The 23,417-nt window shown below is 44.2% G+C and overlaps 2 protein-coding genes across 7 annotated transcripts in view; one reads left to right on the top strand and one right to left on the bottom strand.

Moving 5' to 3' along the window:
* LOC100120416 (potassium voltage-gated channel protein Shaw) overlaps positions 1 to 23,417 on the top strand; it is a 46,656-nt gene that overhangs the window by 18,494 nt on the left and 4,745 nt on the right. For 3 of the 5 annotated variants that reach the window (XR_004227946.1, XM_008219044.3, XM_016989521.2), the window contains one exon: positions 540 to 5,238. Coding sequence is in view for 1 of the 5 variants with exons in the window: in XM_008219044.3 (XP_008217266.1) it covers positions 540 to 604 (65 nt within the window). In the remaining 4 variants the exon portion in view is untranslated. Of the gene's footprint in view, positions 1 to 539; positions 5,239 to 23,161; positions 23,251 to 23,417 lie in introns of those variants that run through there. The other 2 variants (XR_004227944.1, XR_004227945.1) reach the window with 2 other exon arrangements.
* The window catches only part of LOC100120444, a 25,275-nt gene continuing 14,906 nt past the window's right edge, over positions 13,049 to 23,417 (bottom strand). For both annotated transcript variants that reach the window (XM_008218708.3, XM_008218711.3), the window contains 5 exons: positions 18,583 to 18,743; positions 17,632 to 17,679; positions 16,975 to 17,029; positions 16,053 to 16,492; positions 13,049 to 14,234 (listed from right to left, as the gene is read on the bottom strand). In XM_008218708.3, the coding sequence (XP_008216930.1) occupies positions 13,956 to 14,234; positions 16,053 to 16,492; positions 16,975 to 17,029; positions 17,632 to 17,679; positions 18,583 to 18,743 (983 nt within the window). In that variant the 3' untranslated portion in view covers positions 13,049 to 13,955. The remainder of the gene's footprint in view (positions 14,235 to 16,052; positions 16,493 to 16,974; positions 17,030 to 17,631; positions 17,680 to 18,582; positions 18,744 to 23,417) is intronic.

The following is a 23,417-nucleotide window of genomic DNA, read 5'->3' as shown; positions in this document are numbered from 1 at the left end:
GCTGTGTGCGCGAAGGCAATGAAAAATCAGTACTTCAACCGCGTGGGGGAGGGCGTCGGCTCGTGAGGCGCCCTGTATATAACGAGCCAAAAATAGCTCGGCCGTGTACACGTGCACACACAGGCTGCAGCTCAGGCTTTATCTACTTGACCGGCCGGGCTCGGAATCAACTCTCGGGACGAGATAGCGCGAGGGAGAGAGAAAGCTTCTCTCGAGCCATATCTGTCACCTGAATATTTATGCCGGGGCATTTTCGGGAAAACGAGCCTCTCACTCTCTAGGGAGAGAAAGAGACGGATCGAAACGGACGAGTAGCTCGTCTGTGCAAGCGCGCGAGGGGGAGAAGAAGACGAGCTTTTCAAGCGGGTAATTGCCAGCGCGCGCATGCGCGGACGGGATCGAGCTTGCGGGGAGAGAATCGAGTTTTTCGCACTCAGAGAGAGAGAGAGAGAGAGAGAGAGAGGGGGGCTTGTCATCGACACAGGCAATAAATCACACACGAGCTAACAGTCAACAATATCTTGTCCATCCTGTTACAGACGAGGACCGCAAGAACACGAATCTGCGGACCAACGGGACCAAGTCAGCGTCGGGCATGGGCTAATCAGTGTGTCGTCCACACACGTAGCCGTGTCTCCGACGATGACGGACTTGAGTGTGTGCGTTTACACGCGGGGGCAGGCCAGCAACGCGACCACCTTTTGCGAGGACGACGGCCAGACGGACTAGGAGAGAGACTGGACTCGCTGTGCGGAGGCGCGAATCGTCCCTCGAGCTCCAAACTCTATATGCGCGTCTGTGTACTATAAGTATGTTACTCGTAGAGATAAGGAACTCGAGCGCGAGCATCGAGCTGTGCTCGGCGACGTCGGCCAGGTGGGAAAGAATCTTGTAAAATTAGCAGATATCGTATACGCGGCCGACTCGGCCGTTCGATATACTGTGGCGAACGGACGAGTCGGCGAAATGCTTTGTTCCTCACCTCGTCGACGCCGCGCTCGAGAGCACAGCTTGTCGCTCGTGTGGTTCCTCATAGTATGTAGTTATTCGTAGATCTTTTTTTTTTCTACACTAACAACACACAAGAGCGAGCAGTGCGCGGAAGATCAGAGACTCCCGTGATATAGCGACAAGTGCATTCGAAAAAGCTCGCGGCCAATCAGAAAGTTTCGAGACTCTGCGACGAAAAGTCGAGCCGGAATTCGATTCATATACCGGATGCGCACGTGCGAAGAAATCGCGAGCTTTTTCCACCCCCGGAAAAATTCATCCCTCCGCCGGCGAGCTTTGCGGTGATCGGAATTCCATTGTGCGGTCGCGGCTCTTGCAAGATGCGGTTATCGATTTTCCCCCTCATATTTATTCCGACTCGGATCACTCCTCGCGTCGTCTCGAATTAATTTGCCTAATGGTGGAAAGCCGCGAGCACACATGTACGATATACTATATACGCATAAATATAGGTCGCGCGACGCCGAGAGGACTTTCCTTAACACGCGGCGGTCCCCTTCTCTGATATCGTATACATACTCGACGCACTCGCATACATGTATACATATAGCGAACACACACACGCAGAGACACATTATACGAATATATACCCTCCATATCGTCGGGACCAATAACAAGCGGCTCTTTCTCATCCTCGCACTCCCCCCCACAGTCGCCTTTTTCGATATTATTACGCATAATCCGGGCGGCTCTCTCTCTCTCTCTTTCTCTCTCTCGCCCCCCCCCCCCCCTACTATCAAGCCTTCGGCGCATCTTTCGTATACGAGTGTGCGGTATGAATATATACTGCAGCGGCGAAACGCGCTTATGTGTGTATATCACGGAGACGGTATATATATAAAACCGACAAGACTGTGTGCGGATCTGAGGTTATACCGCGACGGTCGCACATGACTAATAGCCCCGAATTAATCGACGATCGCGCGCGGGTTGTGTATTATAAAAAAAAAAATAAATAAAATAACGGAGAAATCTCATATCATATACGTATAGGGTATATATAAAAAGTGTAGTATATAGAGGCTGATTTGCTCGCGCGCACGTAGTTTTAGAAACGACGTTCGCAGGTGCATGTTTGGGCCGGGATGAGTGATGAACTTGGACGCGCGTCGGCTGATCCTCTTTATAGTATAACACAGAGACGCGTGCGAGACTTATCCGTCTGTTTCCATTATCCATGTATACCGCGAGAGCGAGTGTGTTGTCCGGCAGTATGAAACGAGGTCAGGAGGTGTTGTATACACGTACCGTTGAAAATTCAGAACACCTCGTCGTCACAATTCAATTTGCAACGCTGAGCTGCGTCGATTCGAATTATCCCTGAATACTCTTACGTTGTAGATCGTAATCTTCTACACTTTTCACAGCTCGGCGAGATCCTTACTGCTCCGAAATCAAATTTCCCGCTAATCACCGCCAGTATAAATCACCGCAACGCCGAAAGCTCGAGAACTCCCGCAACGTCTCGAAATCCGAGAGTAACAAAGAGGTCGTAGCTATATACATCAGCGTAAGGAAAAGTTGGCCACGCGCACGTCTTTCTCCGGAAAATCCGCACGTGCTGCCGCGCACGTATACACGTTTTTCACCTTTTTTCACATCGCAGCGCAGCGAGAGAAGACGCGCCCGAGTTTAAGCCAATCCCCCAAACGCTTGTTGCACGCTCGCAAGCTCCGAGGTCACGAGAGAAGCGGTCTGCGGCTTCGCGCTCGCGCAAGCGTCTGAGTCATATCGCTTTTTTCTCTCTCAGCTGCTGCTTTTTGCGATTTTTAAGTATTCGAGCGTACACAGCAGCGGAGAGTTCTTTATAGGAGTTTCGAGGCTTTGTGGTGCGGCTGATGGACTATATTTTCGCTCTTTCGGTCACTTGATTTTCCGAGAGCTTTTGTGCGCGAGTTTTGTTTGCTCTTTTTACCCTCGAGGCAGAACGAGGCGCGGGATTGCTTATTAAATGCGAGATTTCTCAACGAGAGTCGCCAAACACTCGAGCTTTCGATTACATCGATGGGGTATACTGTTGTTAACGATTCGCGGAGCTTTTTGAACTGACGGTACTCGAATTGATTGGTGGTATTCGGTTTCGATGAAATATCAGTGTATCATCCGTACGAAATGATCGGTTTGATTGCGGAGAGCTTTTCTCGAGCTTTCGTTCAAATTTTGAATATTTATTCGAAAGTTGGAATATTCAGCTTTGAAAGCTCGACTTAGCCTTGTTGAATCTGCGAGTGGATTTTCTCACTCGAAGTTTCGGGAAAGAAAAAGGAGGATGAATGTACTTCGGAAAGAAATTACGGATTTTTAAAGAAGCTTTAAAGTCTTTATCTTTCATTTCTGCAACGGGGTATGAATTTCTCAGACCCTTATATTCTCTCTTCAAGCCATGAGTAGTAGTGTTAAAACAGAACAGTTTTGCATTAGCCTCGTCACCGGCAATTCGACTAGTCTGCTACCTAGTACCTGGCTGTCGACAATAGGTGGCGCATAGGAGCTTTCCCGGCTCCCTCTATCTATATCAACGCGAAGACTGCATATTATATCCATAGCAGTGTTCTATCCACGACAAAATTGCTTGATTGGGCCTACTACTATAGGACCGTTCGTGCTAAAACTGCTTAATTGTGTTGCTTTCAAGCTATACATTTAAGTGGATTGAAGTCTTTTGAAATTATTTGGATGTAGGCTTAAGGACGGTAGAACAACTTAAGTATAACTACTTCGGTTCTTACCACACTCGACTTGTCGAACTTCGACACCATCCCAAAACGCGATCGATCGCGATCAGTTCTCTCGAAAAACAATCCCGCGACAGCTCTCTCGCTCGCATATCATCCTTCTTCAGCCCTCTCAACACACACTTTGAAACATCCCCGCGCTCGCGACGACAAATCCAGATACGCGAATCCCCAGGGTGGGCCGCGAGAGAGGATGAAAAAAAATCTCGGCGAAAATCCTCTCGAGCGTAAAAACTGCGCGATATGCACAACTCACCGGGCTTGTGTAGAGCTTTGACGAAAGAGCGGAGGGGCGCAAGCTGGCGGGAAATCGAAAATTCTTCAAATTTTCTCGCTCGAATCTGAAATCTAGAGCGCGTGTATAGCGAGCGGTACAAGCACTTAGAGAGAGAGAGAGAGAGAGAGAGAGAGAGAGAGAGAGAGGGAATTGCTCCCTCGGCGAGTCGTACGAAGAAATGCTTCTTTCTTCCCCCTTTGGCATATAACGTAGAGACTCTATCTATTCTCGCTCTCTCTCTCTCTCTCTCTCTCTCTCTCTCTCTCTCTCTCTCTCTCTCTCTCTCTCTCTCTCTCTCTCTTTGCATCGCGCACTAGCTGCTGTATATAGAATTTTCCGCGCGAGACACGCACGAGCTGAGCTATTTTCGTCTGTATACGCGCCAGTCAATCGAAAAGAAGGAATATATTATACGAGACGCAGAGCCGGGGCTACAGAGTTTTCCACACACATTCACATACATACATATCCCGTATATTATATAATGCAGTATATGATAAACGCAGTCGCGAGAGCTTTATGGATTAGCCTACACACACACGCGCGCGCGCACCTATATGCCGTAGTCGATCGCGAGCTGTACATATATGCATACGCTATAGTCGTTACAGGTGTACGTGTATAATATAATACTCCACTATATAGAGGAGCGCGGCGCATCGACTCCACCTCGGCGTCGCGCGTCTAATATACGATATCAAGGCTGCCGTCGTCGTCGCTCGCGCGCGAGGCAATCAGTGCCAGGCTCCGATTTTCCCGGGGAGTCTCTTATTTACTCGTATCGCTCGCTCGTATCCCCTATCACACCCACACCCACACACCCACACACACACACACGCGCGCGCGCGCGCGAGTCCAAGCAGTGCTGCATGTGCGTGACGAGGGCGAGTGTAAATTAAAATCCCGAGAAGGATGTTGAGGAGGAAATTCGGTCTGATCGTGCGGCGCATGCGAGGAGAAAGAAAAGTCGTCGCTTGATCGAGATAAGAGCTCGCCTTACGTTTATACGAACGATGACGTTGATAACGAGCACACACGCGCAGTTTGTTTTTTTTTCTTCTTTCTGAAACGGAAAAAGAGGGAGAAAATTGGAGCGTCATTTTTCTTTCCGTTGATGGAATAGGCTCAGCGATATAGCGTTTTCACGCATGTATATAACGGGCTCGCGGAGCGAAGAATGATGAGAGAGAGAGAGAGAGAGAGAGAGAGAGGCGCGCAATAAGTATATGCATACATCAGTGTCTATTCAGGCCCGGCTGGATTTTTTCCAAACGAATTTTTCACTCGTCCGAGAGCGCGCGTGTATATAACGTTAAAAAAAGGGCAGGCAGGCACTTCGCGAAAATAGCACATTTAATTTGGGTCATATCTCGCGCTCTATATCGGCCAGCCTGCAGCGCGTGTGCAACGACGCTTTAATTTTCTTCTTCTTATACCTATCTGTGTACGAATTCGGCTCATTTGTAAATATGCGAAATCGCACAGCGTTTAACGTGTGTATCAGTTTCGATAAATCAGAAAATCTTGGGTGCTTGGACCGAAACGCTTACGGCAGCACACATACACCCACGCAAATTCACTATTATGGTACCTCACACACACACACACACACGGAGCCGAGTAGCAATCGGGTCATAAGCGGCCGCACGAGAGTGCGAAACTGCTCAGCGTTTTACTGACCACTAATAGGAGAGCCATACGCTACCGCGCTGGAACACAAAAAAGTACGAAAAGTGAAAATTAGAGCTGAGAGAGAAAGATGAATTGTAAACACATGTGGAAAGACAAAGATACGACGTCGTTCTCTCATGCGTACGGTAATATATATAATAATTATACATATGAATATATATATATATATATATATATATATATATATATATATATATATATATATATATATATAAAATCTATTCCATATTCTCAGGAGGTTTATTCAAATTTAACGTATCATTTCCTCGCGGGCATCATCGCTGAGGAATTGTATATCACACGCGCGTCGACTATACGCTGTTAATTATTTTCTATGTATAGATATATGCGACGACCACGATTATTACAACGAGCGAGCAGAGAGAAAGAGTTTCACATGCTATATGATATACGCGACGCGATATCGTTTGAATGGATCTCCTAGAGCGCCTTTTTTACAGTACTTGTAAATTATGTAGATTTTTTTACGAATTTAAGGGTTTCATGTTAAAGTTTTCACTAGTTTATATGTATATCAACATTTTTCCTTTTACGATAATTAATATTATGTACGACTCAAAAATTTAATTATAATATATGAATAAATAAATAGAGTAACGATTGAGGTGAGAAGAGCGGAGAATAACAATTATACAAATATATTATATCTTTGAGTAGCTCACACTCACAGACACACGTACAGATACACACAGATGTAATGAAGAAAAAACTAATAATAAAATGTTATACCTTGTAAAAGAAGTAAACGATAAAAAAGTAAAATTCAAATTAAAAAAAAAAGTAATAATAATCTAATAATAACAACACCGAACGCTACTCATGCAACACGCGGGACCTTTACCTTATATAATAAATACTGATTACTCATTACAAAGTCGCGGGAGTGAGGCTGATGATATCACACAACGAGGTGCACAAAGTATGAGAAAATAAACTGGCGAATAAGTAAAAAAAAAGAAACTCACTCGCATCGATCGTAGTTTCCTGTGGGATATTATAGATAAGTACCTATATACAATAATAGTCCGATTTTCACGCACTTGGCGCGCGCTGCAATACCACGTGCTTTTTCTAATCGATTAATCAATGCGATCTCTTACTGACACGAACAAATTCACACACCAATACACACACACACACACACACAGTCTTATCGAGTTTTCCCCAAGCCCGACCTACAACGCGCATGAATTTCCCTCCCGAGACATCTAGATCCTCGTTTTTGTACCGTCGGCGCGCACGCGATCGTCGAGTGTATAATAAAGTATGAAACACACTCTTTCTCGGAATTTCTTCGATCGAACTTACACATCAATTTTTCCCGCCATACATCCGAATTCGGTTTCACGCCAAAATCGCTCGAAGAAACTTCCACCGCAGCTGAGAAGACGAAGAAAAAGCTGCGGCTTAGGTTTCGAGGAGGCTAGTTAATTACCCTCGGCGCGAAGCTCTTTTTCTTCTCAAGCGCGCGTGAGCCCGAGAGACGAGGATTCTCATGTAGAAGTAGAGCCCGATGCTGAGCTTTCTCTCTCTCTCTCTCTCTCTCTCTCTCTCTCTCTCTCTCTCTCTCTCTCTCTCTCTCTTCTGGCTCGAATTTCAGATATGCACACACACCGACGATCCATATACTTCGAGTGTGTGAGTCGTAGCTTTGATCGACACATACCCACACACATAATCGCAAGCTCTTATTCGGGTTCTTGAATGCGCGAGGAGCTTTCGCGGAGCTTTCGGGTGACAAAAAAGAGGAGAAAGAAGCGGATAGTTGCTTCGTTCGAACGTAATCGCATTTACTCAGTCGTGGAAGAGCGAATTCGCACATACACATATGCACACATCAGCGGCAGTCTGCCGATTCAAGTGATTTACTGCCTTTTTCATCTGTCGATACCGAGTGTTTTACATACACACACACACATATATATATATATATATATATATATATATATATATATATATATATATATGTGTGTGTGTATGTGTATCTTCTTCATGTGTGTGTATGTATATATATATATATATATATATATATATATATATATATATATATACACATACACACACACATGAAGAAGCATAACGAGTATGGATTGCAGGTGGTGCAAGTAATAGCCGTGCATGGCATATATAGATATATCTAGCGTAATACATAGCGTAGATGACTAACGTACCTCTCTTACGTATTAGAGATATACACTTGCCGCGTAATCGGGTCTGATATTATATATGATAGGGAAATAGGCAGATCCAGTGCTCTACTGTGGGAGGAATAAATTATATATATATTAAGTATATGAAAATTATATACCCCGTATTATAAAATAAATTACATATGTGTAATGAAAGCGACGGATGAGCGAGTCGCGATCGTTTTTGTAATTTTCCGGGTTTTTTTCTATTTTTTTATGAACAAAACGACGACCACTTTGCGACAAATTTCCGGACGCGCGAGTATTATATCGACCTATAGCTGGAGAGACGTACCACACACACACACACACACACACACACACGCATAAAGCAGACCAACAAACAAACAAATGGTTCGTTCCTTTTCAGCGAATTTTAGAGATATGTATAAAACAAATATAATAAAATTAAAAAAAAAAAGTGATAAGGAGCTGGTGAGGCGAGAGAAAGTAATAGAAGTGCGAACGAAAAAGGGGGACAACTTCGCATATACACAAAAAATTACAAAGCATATCCGCGGCACAGCACGCATATACGAGAGGAAAATCGAGTAACAAAAAGTCACGTATTTAATATATATTATAAAGTACGCTAGATATCGTAATAAAATAATATGTAAGCACACACACGGAGAGAGAGAGAGAGAGAGACGAGATAGAGAAAGCTGCGTCGGCACGATGAACGCATACACGCGTCGGGTAAAAAGTGGGGCTGAATCTTAATGAAAAACCGAGCTGTACAATGCGCGCCCAGTTTAACGATAATAGTAGAGAAGGGTTATACGTATTTTTCCCTCTACACACACACAGTCACGTTTTTTTTTCATACACGTATTAAGGCTTACATATTATATAGAAGAAAATAAGCGACACACACGAGGGAACACGAGGCGGGGGCTGGAGGCCAATGAGATGACTGCTCCTGATTATTTCGGTAGAAAACGTAACACACGAGATGAAAAAAAACCGAGGCGAGATTATTATCGTTGTATAACGCGTGCGATCGTCTCACGTGTGCAAAACGATTTTTCATTGGTGTATAAAATTAAAACACGACGCGGGATCGATAGTCGGTGTTTTTTGTTACATGATCGTTGTAAACTTCTCCAACTCCTTTTTTCCATTCGTTATTCGATCTTCGCAGACCAAAAAGGTTCACGTACAAGCAATACACACAGATATAGCACAAGCGAACAATGATCGAGAGGGAAAACGCAATAAGAAGAAAAAAGCACATCGAAAGGCCTACCCCTCCGTTTGTGAGATGATCAGGGCAGCAGTTGGCCATTGCGTCACCCCCTTTATATATATATATATATATATATATATATATATATATATATATATATATATATATATATGAAATACAGGAAGTTCAGCGACAGTCGACGCACCAAAATCGCTGAACCCCATCTTATCGTTGCCGAAAAAGCGCGCGCGGAAAGTCTCTTTGTACCCTTTTACAAACGCCTTTTCCTCAACCCTCTCACCCCTGTATACATCGCTTCCTTTCACTTTCAACACACACACACACGTGTACAAGAAAGGACAGATTATTCCACACACACACGTACAGCGCAGCGATCGAAATAATGTAGCTCTAGCTGAATAACGACTTTCTCTCACACGTTGACTTATACGTATACAATGTAAGGGCTTGTACGCAGTAGCCCAAGAATTTCGGACCACCACGAGCTGGATCCAGAGAGTATCTTATCGCTCGCGTCGTTATACGACGACGTACACACACACACGCACGCACGAACACAAAGACACAAGCGTAACGTTATTATATATACTACACACACGGAAATGGCCGTAAGAGGGCTAGATATTATACCGATTTTACTGATTATTATATACGATATTATCATACTCCGATTTCTCCGATTATTCGCTCGGGTTAACGATATTATACCTTATATTGTATTGAAGAAAAAGCTCTCGTTTCGTTATATTATACGATGAACTGCGCGCGTTTTAATGTATACATCGATGCGTTTTTTCCACCACGCACACATACCGACATCGCCGTCGTATAATATTAAACTGATAATGCCATTGATTGTCATTGAATCTCTGCGTATTGCCGATATAATACACCGCATCGATGGAAGATATCCGAGAGACGCGTTAAGTCATTATATCATTGTGATTAAAGGCGCGGACACACGTCAACGAATCGTTGTCGCCGCGCCGCCTGTTATTATGAGAATTATTATAATAATTGTAAAAAACAAAACGGAGAAAAAAATCGTCGCTAGAACCATCAATGAATTAAAAAAAAAACATGCATACATACATACAAGATTATCAGTTGCACGTGAAAAAAAAACATGAGAAAATATCATTACCTATCATCATCGTTGATTATTAATATTATTATTATTATTCATTGTAAAAATTATATTTGTATCTATTATGAGATTATATTGTATTGTATACTTACGAGTTTCATTATAATGCGCATTATATATAACTTATGATTACGAAGTAACATAAATATAAATATACGAATCGTTGCTGATTTTCACAATTAATAATTATAAAAGAAATGAACTAATACGTATATATATATATATATTGTACGATGAGCTGAGCGCTGCGTTCACGATAAGCTAGCTGGTTTGTAAATAAAACTATTTGACTCTTTGAAAGCTCTGACTGTTTATTCATACTCCTTCATCCATATATGATTTTTTGCCATTTTAGTTATAAACAGAGATATTTTCTTTCTATTATTTTCGACTAATCAATAAATCTTACTATTCGCAGCGTGAACTTGTTGAAAGTTTTGATTTCATTTTATTCATCTGGTTAGAGAGAGAGAGAGAGAGAGAGAGAGAGAGAGAGAGAGAGAGAGAGAGGGAGAGAGGGAGAGAGAGTATGTGAGGTGTCCAGACGAAACTATTTAGAGTTTAGTTTCTAATTGTAATCAAAAGTTTAAATCTATATACGTGGCATGTGCTATACACTAGTGTGACCCGGTTGAAACTCTCTCCTCTAAAATACTGTGAAAATTTGATTGAATTCCACTTCAACGAAATGATTTCCTCGTGCAAATTATGCACTGAAACTATTGTTTTATTGGCTGCAATTTAAAAACGTTCACTCATCCCCAAAACTAGAATTATCTTATAGAGCACAAGGGGCTAACTACTTTTTAATCATTCCAATACACACACAGCTGGAAAAGATTAATCAGGCGTGTGAATATAACGAGGCATATCAGGTGGCAAGCAGCGAGTCTCCCACAAAGCAAGAGCAAGTTCGGCAGTTCCTTGGCACGAAAGCTTATCGACTACTGAAAAATTCTCCACCAGCAGCAGTCGCTTATTTTCTCCTCTACTAAGCTCGCTATACTCGCTTACTTTTTTCTTCTCTTTCTCTCTCTACCCTGACACTCTCACTCGATACGATCAACTTCAGGAATTACCGGCAATAAATACGTGTAGCTAGTTCGCGACTATATGTATATATGTATACGGAAGTCTGCAAGCGGCGTCGAACACGCGATCCGACACAACAGGTCGTTCCGAGAGACCTACTTTGAACTTGGCGAAGATTCATTTTGTGCCAGTATAAAGAACTCGGAAACCTTATACAGCCTCGTAGATTCCTATCCAATGACGTTAATTGCTCGTTGACGCTTGCTCGAGAAGCGCCAAAAACATTTTCGACCGAGTGACTCGCTGCGAGACGTTATATCGAATGTAGCGAATTAACCGCGATGTATCGTGTCACGCTGTCGCGATGGACTTTTATTTCGGTGTACACGTGATGACGAATTCAACTTTTCGCACTCGAATTTTCGTGCGGCAGAAATATAGAGCGAGAGAATAGGTAAATAGGAAAGGAAATACTCGTCTAATGGAATTTCACCGAGGCGTGAATTTGATCCAGGCGATAAAGAGAGAAAGAGGGGAGGAGTGGCGTAATGCAATCAAGGAAATGACCCGATAAGATCTAGATTTATAAATGATGCAAAGTTATTAACACTGAGTAGCTGCCGAATCGCCGGAGACGAGGACAAGGATATCTCCATCTATTTTCATTATAACGAGTATATAATCATTATTTAATAGCCTATGCTGACGTTATCTCCACACAGTCGAACGAAACAATCCAATAAAACAATGAATTTCACGAAAATAGTATAGAATTGCCTGAAAAAAGGCCAACAAAGAGAACTGTAACAGTTTCGCGAACAAAGCTCAACGACGCTCTACACATCACCGGCTAAATTTTTCAACGAGTTCCGGACTCCGGTATAGTCTAGCAATTTTTTTTCCCCGCGTAAAACTATACCGACACATATAAAGTTACTGCGAGTAGAAAGAAGCACTTGTACGGTGCGACAAGAGATTTGAACAACAGGGAATAGGCGTTCATGCTGAAGGAAGTATTTTCGTGATTGCGTCGCGTTTCCTCTCTCTCTCTCTCTCTCTCTCTCTCTCTCTCTCTGCCAAGAATTTGAGTGCTCTACTCACAGTTGCATTAAGCCTTTTGTGCAAGGGCCACTTGGAAAGTGTTTGTTTCACGGGCCCTTTTAAAAATCGCGCGAGAAAAGGCGTTATAACGATAATAGCCTACTGCGAGCTATTGTGAAAGAAAAATCGTTTCTCTCCTCGCCCTTCGAATATATACGTATACAGGGTAGCAGTGAATAATTTCACGTTCAGTTTATGCAGTAGATATAGAACTCCTTTTTTTTTCACGCTGAGAAGCAACCAATGCGCTCGCGCGCGTGAAACTTTTCCAATTTATCGCCTCTTTTTATGCGGAGACGGAGAAACGCGGATGATTTTCCGAGGAATGAAGTCTAAGTAAAGTTAACGATAAAAATTCTTATATTAGCTCTCAGTCGGAGTAGCGCCGTGAGAGGACTTGGCACGTTTCCTGCTGCCGGCGCCGCTGTTTTACTCCTTCGTCTTCGCGCGGCTTCAAAATAAAATGAAAACAGTATTGGTGTGTATTGGCTGGAACGTGAAAAAAATTCACTTGCCTTATCTCCGTATGGTAAATAAAAAGGGATCAGCCGAGCTGAAATGCGACAGGGCGTGTATTTGTACAATGTAAATGATGTAAAAACACGGGGAGATGAGTGAAAACAAACAAAAATATTTCTTTAAAGTTGCTCGACACGGTTGGACTTTTATTTCGCATGGATGACGACGTAACATGTATTTACAAAGAGTAGATATATATCGGTGTACGTAACATATGCGCATATAAATAACAAATGCCCCTTTATCATCGTCGGCCAGCCCTTTGAAATTGCAGTTTGTACAATGCGCCTAATGAATTAGTCAACAAATAATAGGTACAGAGGCTAAACAACGAGTTGCATACTGTAATTAATACTTGCGCAGTAGTGGATCGATTCCGCAAAATTATACCAGGAGATAATTAATCGTAATTTTCAATCAATCGATCCGTCCCATGAAACATTCGTCGCTTAATTACAAATCAGTATTTTCTGCCCAACCAATCAACGCATCTCACATCCCTACGTATTAACAAAATAAATAAAATAAACTAAAATTTAAAAGAAAACAATAATATTCAAACGCGCAAGGAAGAACGACCTCGCATAGCTGAAAATCTTCAAAACTATTCAAACGAAATTAGAACACGTCCTTCTTCCTTCGCGTTTGCTCGCGAGTATACATAACTGTCGGTCTTTCTTCGCTCGCGTCGTCTGCGCGCGTAATTTGGCTCTTCCCAATTCTGGCATAGCAAAATAGAGACGTCGTCGCGCGTCGCCTCCTGTTTGCTTTAATTAATTTAAGGTGCGCGCACAGCCGCATATACAGGAGGCAGCTCCACAGCGGCTCCAATCGCACATACGCGACACACCAGCCCATGTTTATAAACGCGACACAGACGCGTCGGGTGCCGTGCTATATAGCAGCTGCCGCAGCCTGTGTTTATACGGCAAGTATAGTCGAGAGGAAGAGCGGAGACGAGGTAGAAATGCCGGGCAGGAAGGAAGAGCAAGAGAGAGCACGCGCGGTGGTCTAATCAAATTCAAGGGACACAGGGTAACTGTTCGTAACTCAGGCACATGCCGACGTTGTCTTCCGGCGATGTACCGGTGTCCTCGCCTGGTCCAAAGGCTACTCTTATGTGGAACGGCAGGGCTGAAGTTTCCACGCGACAACCCGAGCCTGCTGCCGCCGCAGCCGTCGCTGCTGTTGTTGGTTCCGACGACTCGGTAGTCGTGGCCGTGGAGGTGCCGCCGGAACTACCGCAGAACGTCGTCCCGCAGTGCTCAAGGTCGCAGATCCCGGCGCCGTCGTTGCCAGGCTGAAAACGTGCAAGGGAAGCTGCGATGAGAGGCTGTATGGTAGATGTGTGTATATAGGTATACGCGACTAATGCCAGCCCTCCTTTATACTAAATTGACCTGTTGGAATTCGGCTTAACTCGGCGGGCTGCGCCGAATTTCAAAGAGTCATCCCCTTCCGAGAGAGAGAGAGAGAGAGAGAGAGAGAGACGCAGACTACTACTTGTCTTAGCAGATTTGTGTGTCTGTGTGTGTGCGTGTGTGTGTGTGTGTAGTACACAGCGAGTCGTCCGCCGAGACGTTTAGAGGAATTCCAATTTCGCTTTGAGGAGGCGAAAGCCGATTCGCTTCGAGAGTCTATGTGTGCAGAGAAGCGGAGAGAGAGGGATGATGCATTTGTATGAAGCGCGTTTTCTTCGCTCCGGCTTATTTTTCTAATTTCCACTCGAGTTGATTTGCTTCTTAATCGAGTCGGCGCCCTCTGAACTATGTCGTTTAACTCCAGACGTTTTGGCTCGACAGACAGAGAGAGAAGTTTGTTGAAACATTAATACGACGATTATTCTCTTGTACTCTCGGCTGAATTGAAGCTGTATCGCTTTCCCTGCAAACGCATACTTACGTCGTCGTCGCTGATAATCGTACAGTCGCGAGAATAAATTTCCTGTACGAGATGGTTACACGTGAAAGGAAAGCGCAAATATTCGCGACCTACGCTAGTTTCAAGTTTGCCTTAGGTGTCTGTAACTTCGCTGATCCTTCGACATCATCCGAACGCGCTTCAAACATTTACTCGTAATTTAACTTTTACCGAGTGCAAAATTCTCTACGTATTTCTTAGTTACAAGAAGCAAACATCGGTTGTGTGGAAAAAAACTGAATCGGTTCCACACATGGACGTCGAAATAAGCCAGCTTTAATTTCACGGCGGAGCAAAGCCGTATTGGCACCTTGACTCGACACGGCGAGAGAAAAATCCCCTCTGCAGTCGGACGTTATGACGTCTGTTTTGGGCCAATAATCGAAGAGCGAGCAGTATAGTGGAGAAAAAGTGAAACAATCGGTTCCGCGGTTTATTCGATAATTAATCTTTGCTTATTAGCAGGAAGCGAGCTAGCTCTCTCGTATAAGCCTCTTTGGCTTGATTCGATTTTCCGCGAAGCCTGCTTCTCGGCCGCGCTGTGGAATATCAATTTCCAGCTTCGATGTATTCAGATTTGAGCGGCGAAAACGGCGATTCGAAAAAGTATAGTATTCGCGTGATGGATCACCGCCGGGGATTATCGATTCGAGAGCAGCTTTATTTTTCGTTCTCTGTATAATGTGCATTAAAAAAAAGTGAATGGAATATCCAAGGGATTTTGAAGGCCAGAAACGTCATTAAAGCGCTATGAAGTTTCGATCGTTCCGAAGCTTGTACGAAAAGTTGAGAGACTCGAGGATTATCGATTTTTTCTCCCGGGCAATTCAGCCAAGTAAGTAATTAAAAAAGTCGCCGAGTCGCGACCCGAGTTCGGGGGCTTCTGAGATTTGTATCTTCGTGCTTGAATTGAGCTGTCTACTTCGCCGAAAGCTCTTGAGCTAACAACACCCGAGAGCTGCTATAATATCGGAAGCCTGTTGTTGTCACCCGATCGGTTTATTAACGTGCTACAGAGTAAACTTGCTTCAATATCGAAAAACGTGCTTTGATCCGACCGAAGAATTTTCTCAAGTTCGGGAAATTTCTTCGATCGAACACATTAGGGAGCTTTCAATATCAGCCGGCAAGTTTTTCAACGATTCGATTAAACGGCTACAGAAGCACATAAACCTAACGTATGGCTTAAAAATCTCACCGTAATGAACTCCTCGAAGTCGCAGGGAATGAGCACCCGATCCTTGCACCTGGTCAAGCTCAGCCCCGAGCTTTCGGGTGCACTGCCCGACCCATCGTCCACCTCGTCGGGGCTCTGCACAGTCGTGATATTCCTGATCCTGGCGTTGGGTCCTCCGATCCTGAAAGAATCCTCCGTGCAGGGGGCGTAAGCGACGCTGCACATGCCGTACTCCTGTCGAATGCAGATGAGGTAGTCGTGGTTGGCGAGGTAACGTCCGTTCGGAAGATAGTTGAGGGTCTTGAGCGTGCCATTGGCCGCCTGGAGGTACTGAAGACAACCGGCTGGTGCGCGCTGCTCGAAGCCCAGCTGAACGACGCGCATCTCCCACATACGAGACGTCAGATTGCCCGGCAGCCGGAAGTTTATGGTCACCGGCTCTTCGCCAATGTCCACGTAAACTGCAAACAGTTTTCCTTTCGCTCATGCACCCAAGCTTATGGTATATTTTATCAATCTCAAGGGCTCGTATGCTTCGTAAGCCTCGAATTTATCGCTGCTCATATTGATGGGGAAGGCTCGATTTTCGAAAAAGGATTCTGAGTGTAGTTTAATACTGTGCACGAGGTTAAGGCGAACAATGAGGCGAGCATCGATAAGCGATTCCTTATTGGAGGGGAACAAGGCGCCTTGGAAAATTAGTACCCGATAACCGCGCGCCGAGCTACGGCGTCTATGCGCAGCTATACCTGTATATACGCGTGTGGGAGTATAGAGGCATTGAATGCGATAAACGCATTCGTCTAATCATTAGATCGTGTAATCCTTATGGGTTATACCGAGAGCAGAGAGCACGAGATAGGCGTAGAGGGAGATAGAGGCTATGCGGCAATTTCAATTTAGACCGCTAACCCTAATCCCGAGGAATCGTAGGTATACTTACTGTGCTGACCGCTATTCCATCCGCAGAGCTGAAAGGTCTTCTCGCCGGATCTCACCTGCAAATATTCCAGAAATTTAATATTCCCGCTTTATATGAGGGATCGCCGGGCTTGTACACATGCTGCGGAAATTTGGTTATTTTTGACGAATTCGTGTAATTGAGCATTCTCTGTTAGCTTTTCCGCGTCGTCGCGGTGAAAATGTGGAATTTTAGATTTGTATCGCACAGTCATTACACGGATGTAAATTAATTTACCCATTTCTACGATGAATAATAATGACAAAGTGAAAATTAGCCATATCTATAAAAATAGAAACCGACATATATCTACTATCTTTGTATTGAATATCCCAGCAACGAATGGATGGATTTCAATCTAATAAGCCACTCCTCTCTCTCTCTCTCGCTTCTTTTCTTTTTATCTGATGATAACTCCTACATGATCCTTTTCCCTACTCTTCTTACGGATGGCTTTCAAGATATTAAAGGTAAGAGCAAGAAAAATCAATTGAAAATATGAAGCTTCCATTATCGGTGAAATCGCGAACTTGAATAATCTCTCGCGAAACGTAGAAAAGCATAATTCAACACAAACTATAATCATGATACACGTATTGCCAAATATTGTAGCATTAAAAATGATGATAAAAACATTACCAGCATAACGTCATCGTCGCAAACGCCGGTCCTCCTGTTAGGTTGTCCCTGAAAAAAAAGAAGAAGCGCAAGAACAGCAGCTCATTAATTCGAACTATAAAATCCCGAATGAACCCGAGCTACTTTACACATGCAACAATTGGCTGCACAGCATCCGATATAACTCTCGTCGGAATTGTAGCGAATAGGAAGAAAAAAATTACACGCGAGAACGAGAGAAGCGCAGCAATGGCCTCCTTCTATTATAATTTTTCCAAACGGCAAGCAGCAGAGCAGTGTAGTACAGAGTTCAGCCGTAACCTTAGCGCGAGTCTTATTGTCATACGGCAATAATAGTCGAAGAAAGAGGAGTAGAGAGAGAGGCAGCTTTGAGGGGATACGAAGCGAGCGAGCGAGGCTCGACTATATATAGGGAGCGGAGCATTGTATCCCCTTTTAGCTGGAATTACGCGCTGCTCCGCTCTCTATAATTCATAGGGCGCCGCGAGGGTTCGCGTGAATAAACTTTGCTCGATTGCCTCCTTAAACTTTCACGACGTATACATACGCGTATACACGCGCTCGCGCGGATTGTTAGAAAAAAATATTGCTAGCTGCCGGTTTATATTAACGCGTTATTACGTATAAGCTCGGCTGAATATCCCTGTGCGATGATATTACCCTCTCTCGGCTAATATTTGCTCCGAAATTGCCGCGTATTAACTTCTCTCTAGTGAAGATGCGCGCGCCTGGATTTTATGCAATCTGGATTGCGTTTCATTTCTTTCTTCGTCTTATTAAGAGCTTGCGGATTACGAGTGTGTTACGTTTTTGTAAGCAACTCTATCACACACAAACTAAACTATAATATCGCAAATAATCTATAAAGTTTGATAAGGCCATGCAGAGCACACGCTTCTACGTCACCGTGAAAGCATATACACCACGTGTGAGAATAAACGTAAAGCTTACAATGTTGAAGTGCAGGAAGTCGATTCTCAGCTGGCTGACTTGCTGCTCGATCTTCTTGACGAGTACTGAACAATTCATGGCCTGATCGATGAGGTTCGGGAATCCTGGACTGGTTACGTACGTCAGATTGTTCTGCACCTCGCCGCCGCAGCTCGCGGTGACTTATCGGACATAAATAATATATGAGAGGGAGAATACTACTCGGCCGCGCGCAAGTTTATCGTCGAGAGCGCGCGACTTTCGGCTTTTCAACTTTACTTCGGCTATACGAGACGCAGCTCTCTTGGATCGTTAATAATTTTCCCACCCTCACCAGCGCTTCTACATTTTAATGTTCGCAAGCTCGCAGTCTGTGTGCCGATGATGGCGGATGGGATTTTCTTCGCCGAGAGCTAGAGCGCCAGATTTATCTTTGTTTTTCAAACTTTCGCGCCAACTTTAGCCGTGGTTGAATAATTTTTCGGTGGTTTGCGGGCTGGGGAACTCGGTGGCGGTATATAGTTACGAGTGTGGTTTCCGACGGAGTTATAAATAAATTTATGGGATTTTCGTAAACGAATTCGCCTGGTAAAATAACTGTCTGAAAAGCTCAAGCTCGTTTCCAAGCCTCTTTATGAAAAACATATTGCAAATGCAATCCCCTTCACGTATTGCGCTAAAAATATCACACATCAGCTCTAATATTCTCGGACATACAGCGCACGAGAGAGCAGAAAAAATGCAGCATCATCCCACTCACGCGAAACCCTCTCAAAAGGTACTGAAACTTTAATCACGCTAATTGACTCGGCGGACGAAACAATGTAGCGCGCGAGATCCGCACTTCGACGACAATTCCCTCTCTCTCTCTCTCTCTCTCTGCGTTGCACTCGCGCGTGAATATAATAGCCAGGAACAGCTCGAATAACGCGTGATCGATTAGAGTTTGAAACTCCTCGTCAGTTTATGTCAGAGATGCAATTAAATAACAAACTGCGGCAGTGTGCCAATCGAATATAATTAGCCCAGTCACGAACGCGCGCCGCACTTTTCCGCCTCGCGATTCTCCCTCTCTCACTCGCAATATCTGCGCTCGCGCACGCGTCGATGGTTATACATACGTATATACGCGTGCGTGGCTTAATCGGCGCTAATTATATCAGCGAATATTGGAATCGCGAGCGAACCGCGAGCTGCTACGTGAATTTGCCCTTTAGCCGTCGACGTCGTAATATCACAGCGAGAGGGAGAGAAAGGGAGCGAAGAAAAATACAGCGAGCTATATCGACGAGTATATATAATAAAGCTTTTCCTCGACTCGGTGCGCTTGTTGCGGCGGAATTATTGAAAAAGCTCGAGAGTCGGCTTGGAGTAGGCTCGGTATACGCGGCGAGCTTGACAATAAAACAAGCTTACATGCATGTATACTGTACACGTGTATAATACGCAGAACCGTTTTTCATTGGCATAATCGGCCTTACTCTCTCTACGCGTGTGTGCGTGTATATACAGGTACTTCATAATTTATAGTGCTCCTTTACAACCGATTTGATTACTTTCTCAAGAAGGAGGAGTTACTCGTCGGAAACTCTCTCCGGGCTCGTAAAAAAAGACGAGAATAAGATGTATATACATATATATACACAGGATCGTTTGCTCTCGCGAGTCGAGAGGACCAGCCGCGCACGTGCGCGTAAGGGAATATGTCTCGAAATCGCATAAAAACGCGCTCACCCCTGTATATATATATATATTTTAAGGATCCCGCTGTAAAGATGCGCGCGTAATGACGAAATTTTTTTTTCTTCTCTCCGATAAAAAAAGCGAGGGAGGAAGAGCAGCCCCCAACGAGTGTCTCCATTTTTATACAGTATATGGTTATAAATATCGTTCAGTATAACTCTGCCGGCTTTTTCCGTCGTCGCACCTGTATACGTGGTCGAGCTTGCATTATTCGCTGTGTGCGAGAAGGAAAATCCTAGCGAGCTTATATACGGAGATGAGGAAAGCGCGTATACATATATACAGTTGGAGCAAGGGAACACGAAGCTCTTTCAAAGGGAAAACGAAAGACTCTCGTTCTTTCCTCCTCACGTCTCCTCTATAGCCCGAGCTTTCGGCGCGCGAGTAGCTGCATTCGGCTTCTTGTATAACAAGCCGTCCATTCACCACCTTACGAGAGGGAAGGCCTCTATATCTATACCTTCACCTTCTCTCTCTCTCTCTCTCTCATTTTCCTCCTAGCGTGCGCTATCTATATAAATTCTCTCTATGTCGCTCTCCGCCTCTTTCTCTCCATTCATCGGAGACACACACACACAGCGTCGGCGGTAGAATGTTTGCGCACGAGCTTCTCACCCGCGGAAGCGAAACAACTCGGAATAACTCGGCAGTCTGAAAAATTCAGGGTTTTTCCTTCGTTCTCTCCTCGAGAGCAGCTTCTCGCAGTGTGTGTGTGTGTGTGTGTGTGTGTGTGTATCCAGCTGCGCGAAGATGTGTTGTGGCCCTTAAAGCTGAGAGACGATTTTCAACGAGGGTCTAGCAGCTGGGCCGTCAATGGTCCGGAGAATGCAGAGAATAAGCGGGAGAGAGACTGGACTAGACGGAAAAGAGAGAAAGTAGAACTGCGTGTATACGGCTGGCTTATAAGAACCGGATATTTGCCCGACTCTTCTCGAAAGCTCCCTCGAAATTTCAAAATGCAAGGCTCGTTAGCATTGTGTGCGCGCGTGTGTGTGTGCGAGCTTCGACCTTATACTTCTGCAGTTTTCGAGCTCGTATATTATGCGCTGTTTGCATCGCGAATTTTTTCTCTCTCTCTCCCTTGCCTCGCTCGTCGGAGCATACAAAGGAATCTGTTTTCGGCCTTTTTCTTCTCCACTTCTTCTGCTTCTTCCGCGTCGGATATGAATATAAGCGGATTTTAATGTTGTTCAACAGAATTAGCTGGATCTCGTTTACCTGCATAAAATTCTCGAGCTCGCAACAAAGGAAGATTTGAGAAATAAAGTTGGCCGAGATAATAAAGGGCGAGCTTTTTCGGAGAAAAGCTCTCTCGCGAGTTGAAAAAGTTAAGGCGAAATTAGTTAAAAAACGTCAGACTCGTCTCTCGCTTTCTGTGTGTGCGTGTATGTACGGCAAAAAACACAAAGGGCAGAGAGCGCTAAAGTGAAACTGGACAAGTTAAGATGAACAGGGCAAAAAGCTCGAGATAAATACAAGAGGCTGACGGAAGAGCCAGAGATATATAAAGTAGTCGGTATATAGACCGACGGCAAAGGGCACTTTACTAGGAAAAATGCTCGTCAAAAATGAACTGCTAGCACTGTGTGTGTGCGTCTCGAAAGCCGCGCTGGGATATATAAAGAGACCAGTAATCACACTGGTCTCGCCGTAAATGGAAAAGTGCGCGTATATACAGCGATGACCGACGTATGGGACAAACGAGAAATGCCATCGCCAGTAAAAGACCGGCTGAAGGTACGATGATCGTAAACGCGAGAAAAAAAGGGATAGTATATTGGAACAGCTGTGGAGTAAACGAGATTCTCGTATGGAAGAAAAGCTCCGGATGGACAGGGATTAAAAATGACGACAATGCTTCACCAAAGTGAGATTCGGCACATTATGTATATAGACGACGAAGAAAGGGGCAAATGAGTTGAGAAAGAGAGAATATAAATGACGAAGTGATGAAACGTGGCGGAAATCGAACGGACAGCGAGTAAGCGCAGATGAGAAATGAGAACACGTTGGTTACTATGGATCAAGGCTGAATTTTCGAGACGAGCTTTTCTGCATATCTTGGAAAATTTCTCGACGTCGAATTTTTATAAATGCAACGAAAGAAGAATAAGACGGTTCGTGGAGTTTCGAACAATGTTGGAGCGAAACGCATAAAGCGGCGTTGAGGAATCATGGGAGAGACGGAGCAAAAGTTGAAGACGAGGATGAAAGAAGCAACGCGACAACAAAAGGAATATAATGAGAGAAGTATGAGTGAACACTTGGAGGTGTAAAAAAGGAGCACAGGAAAAAAATGAAGATAAATGAACGAAACATCCAACACGCTATACAGTGAAAAAATAGGCTCGAACAGCGAGAGAAAAGTGGCATCATAACCGTTTGTAGCAATGTAAACTGCAGATGAAGAAATATAAAAACGTACGAGATTATAACGGCGTATAGAGCCGATCAAAAGTTGGAGATAACTTTCCACCTACAACTTTTTCCGGTAAACCGCGGAAGACGAACCTGCTATTACATTTTTTTGTTCGAAACGTTCACGCGGTAAAAATACCATACAATTCCATGAAACATTCATGCAGCCTCTGTATGTCGGAAAAAACAAGTCGCTTCTTGAATAATTCACGAGCGCGGGTATCATTTTCATAAACGCGACCTTCCGTTTGAAATTTCGAGCAAAAAAAAATCTGCTTTTCCTCGTCCGAAATTTACCCACAAGAAGATTCGGAGATTCCAATTACTTTTACGAACCTGTCGACAAACAAGAACGAGACGTTGCCCAGGCGCACACGTACATAATCAGTCGAGGCGGACTATATGCTCGGCGACTAACGAGTTTGCCTCTTTTATGTAGGACAAGTAGCCGAACCGAAAGGCAATCAAGTAACTGTACTCTCCGCCAACGAGATATAACCTGCGTCGGAAGCGAGTAAGTATATATAGGTATGTATACAGAAGAGAAAGAGAAGAGAGAGAGAGAGAGAGAGAGAGAGAGACGTTCGCTTCTCCTTTTGCGCGTAGCATATTATATAGTCGGGATGCAGCTCTATCTCGCGGCGCGCATATTTCCCCGCGTTGTATGCCTGAAATATACGACTTTTTGCCATCTG

The sequence above is a fragment of the Nasonia vitripennis genome, chromosome 5, assembly GCF_009193385.2.
Source record: "Nasonia vitripennis strain AsymCx chromosome 5, Nvit_psr_1.1, whole genome shotgun sequence".
In the NCBI taxonomy this organism is placed as follows: Eukaryota; Metazoa; Arthropoda; class Insecta; order Hymenoptera; family Pteromalidae; genus Nasonia; species Nasonia vitripennis.
Note: the sequence above shows the minus strand (reverse complement) of the source record. Positions and strands in the feature narration are given on the sequence as shown.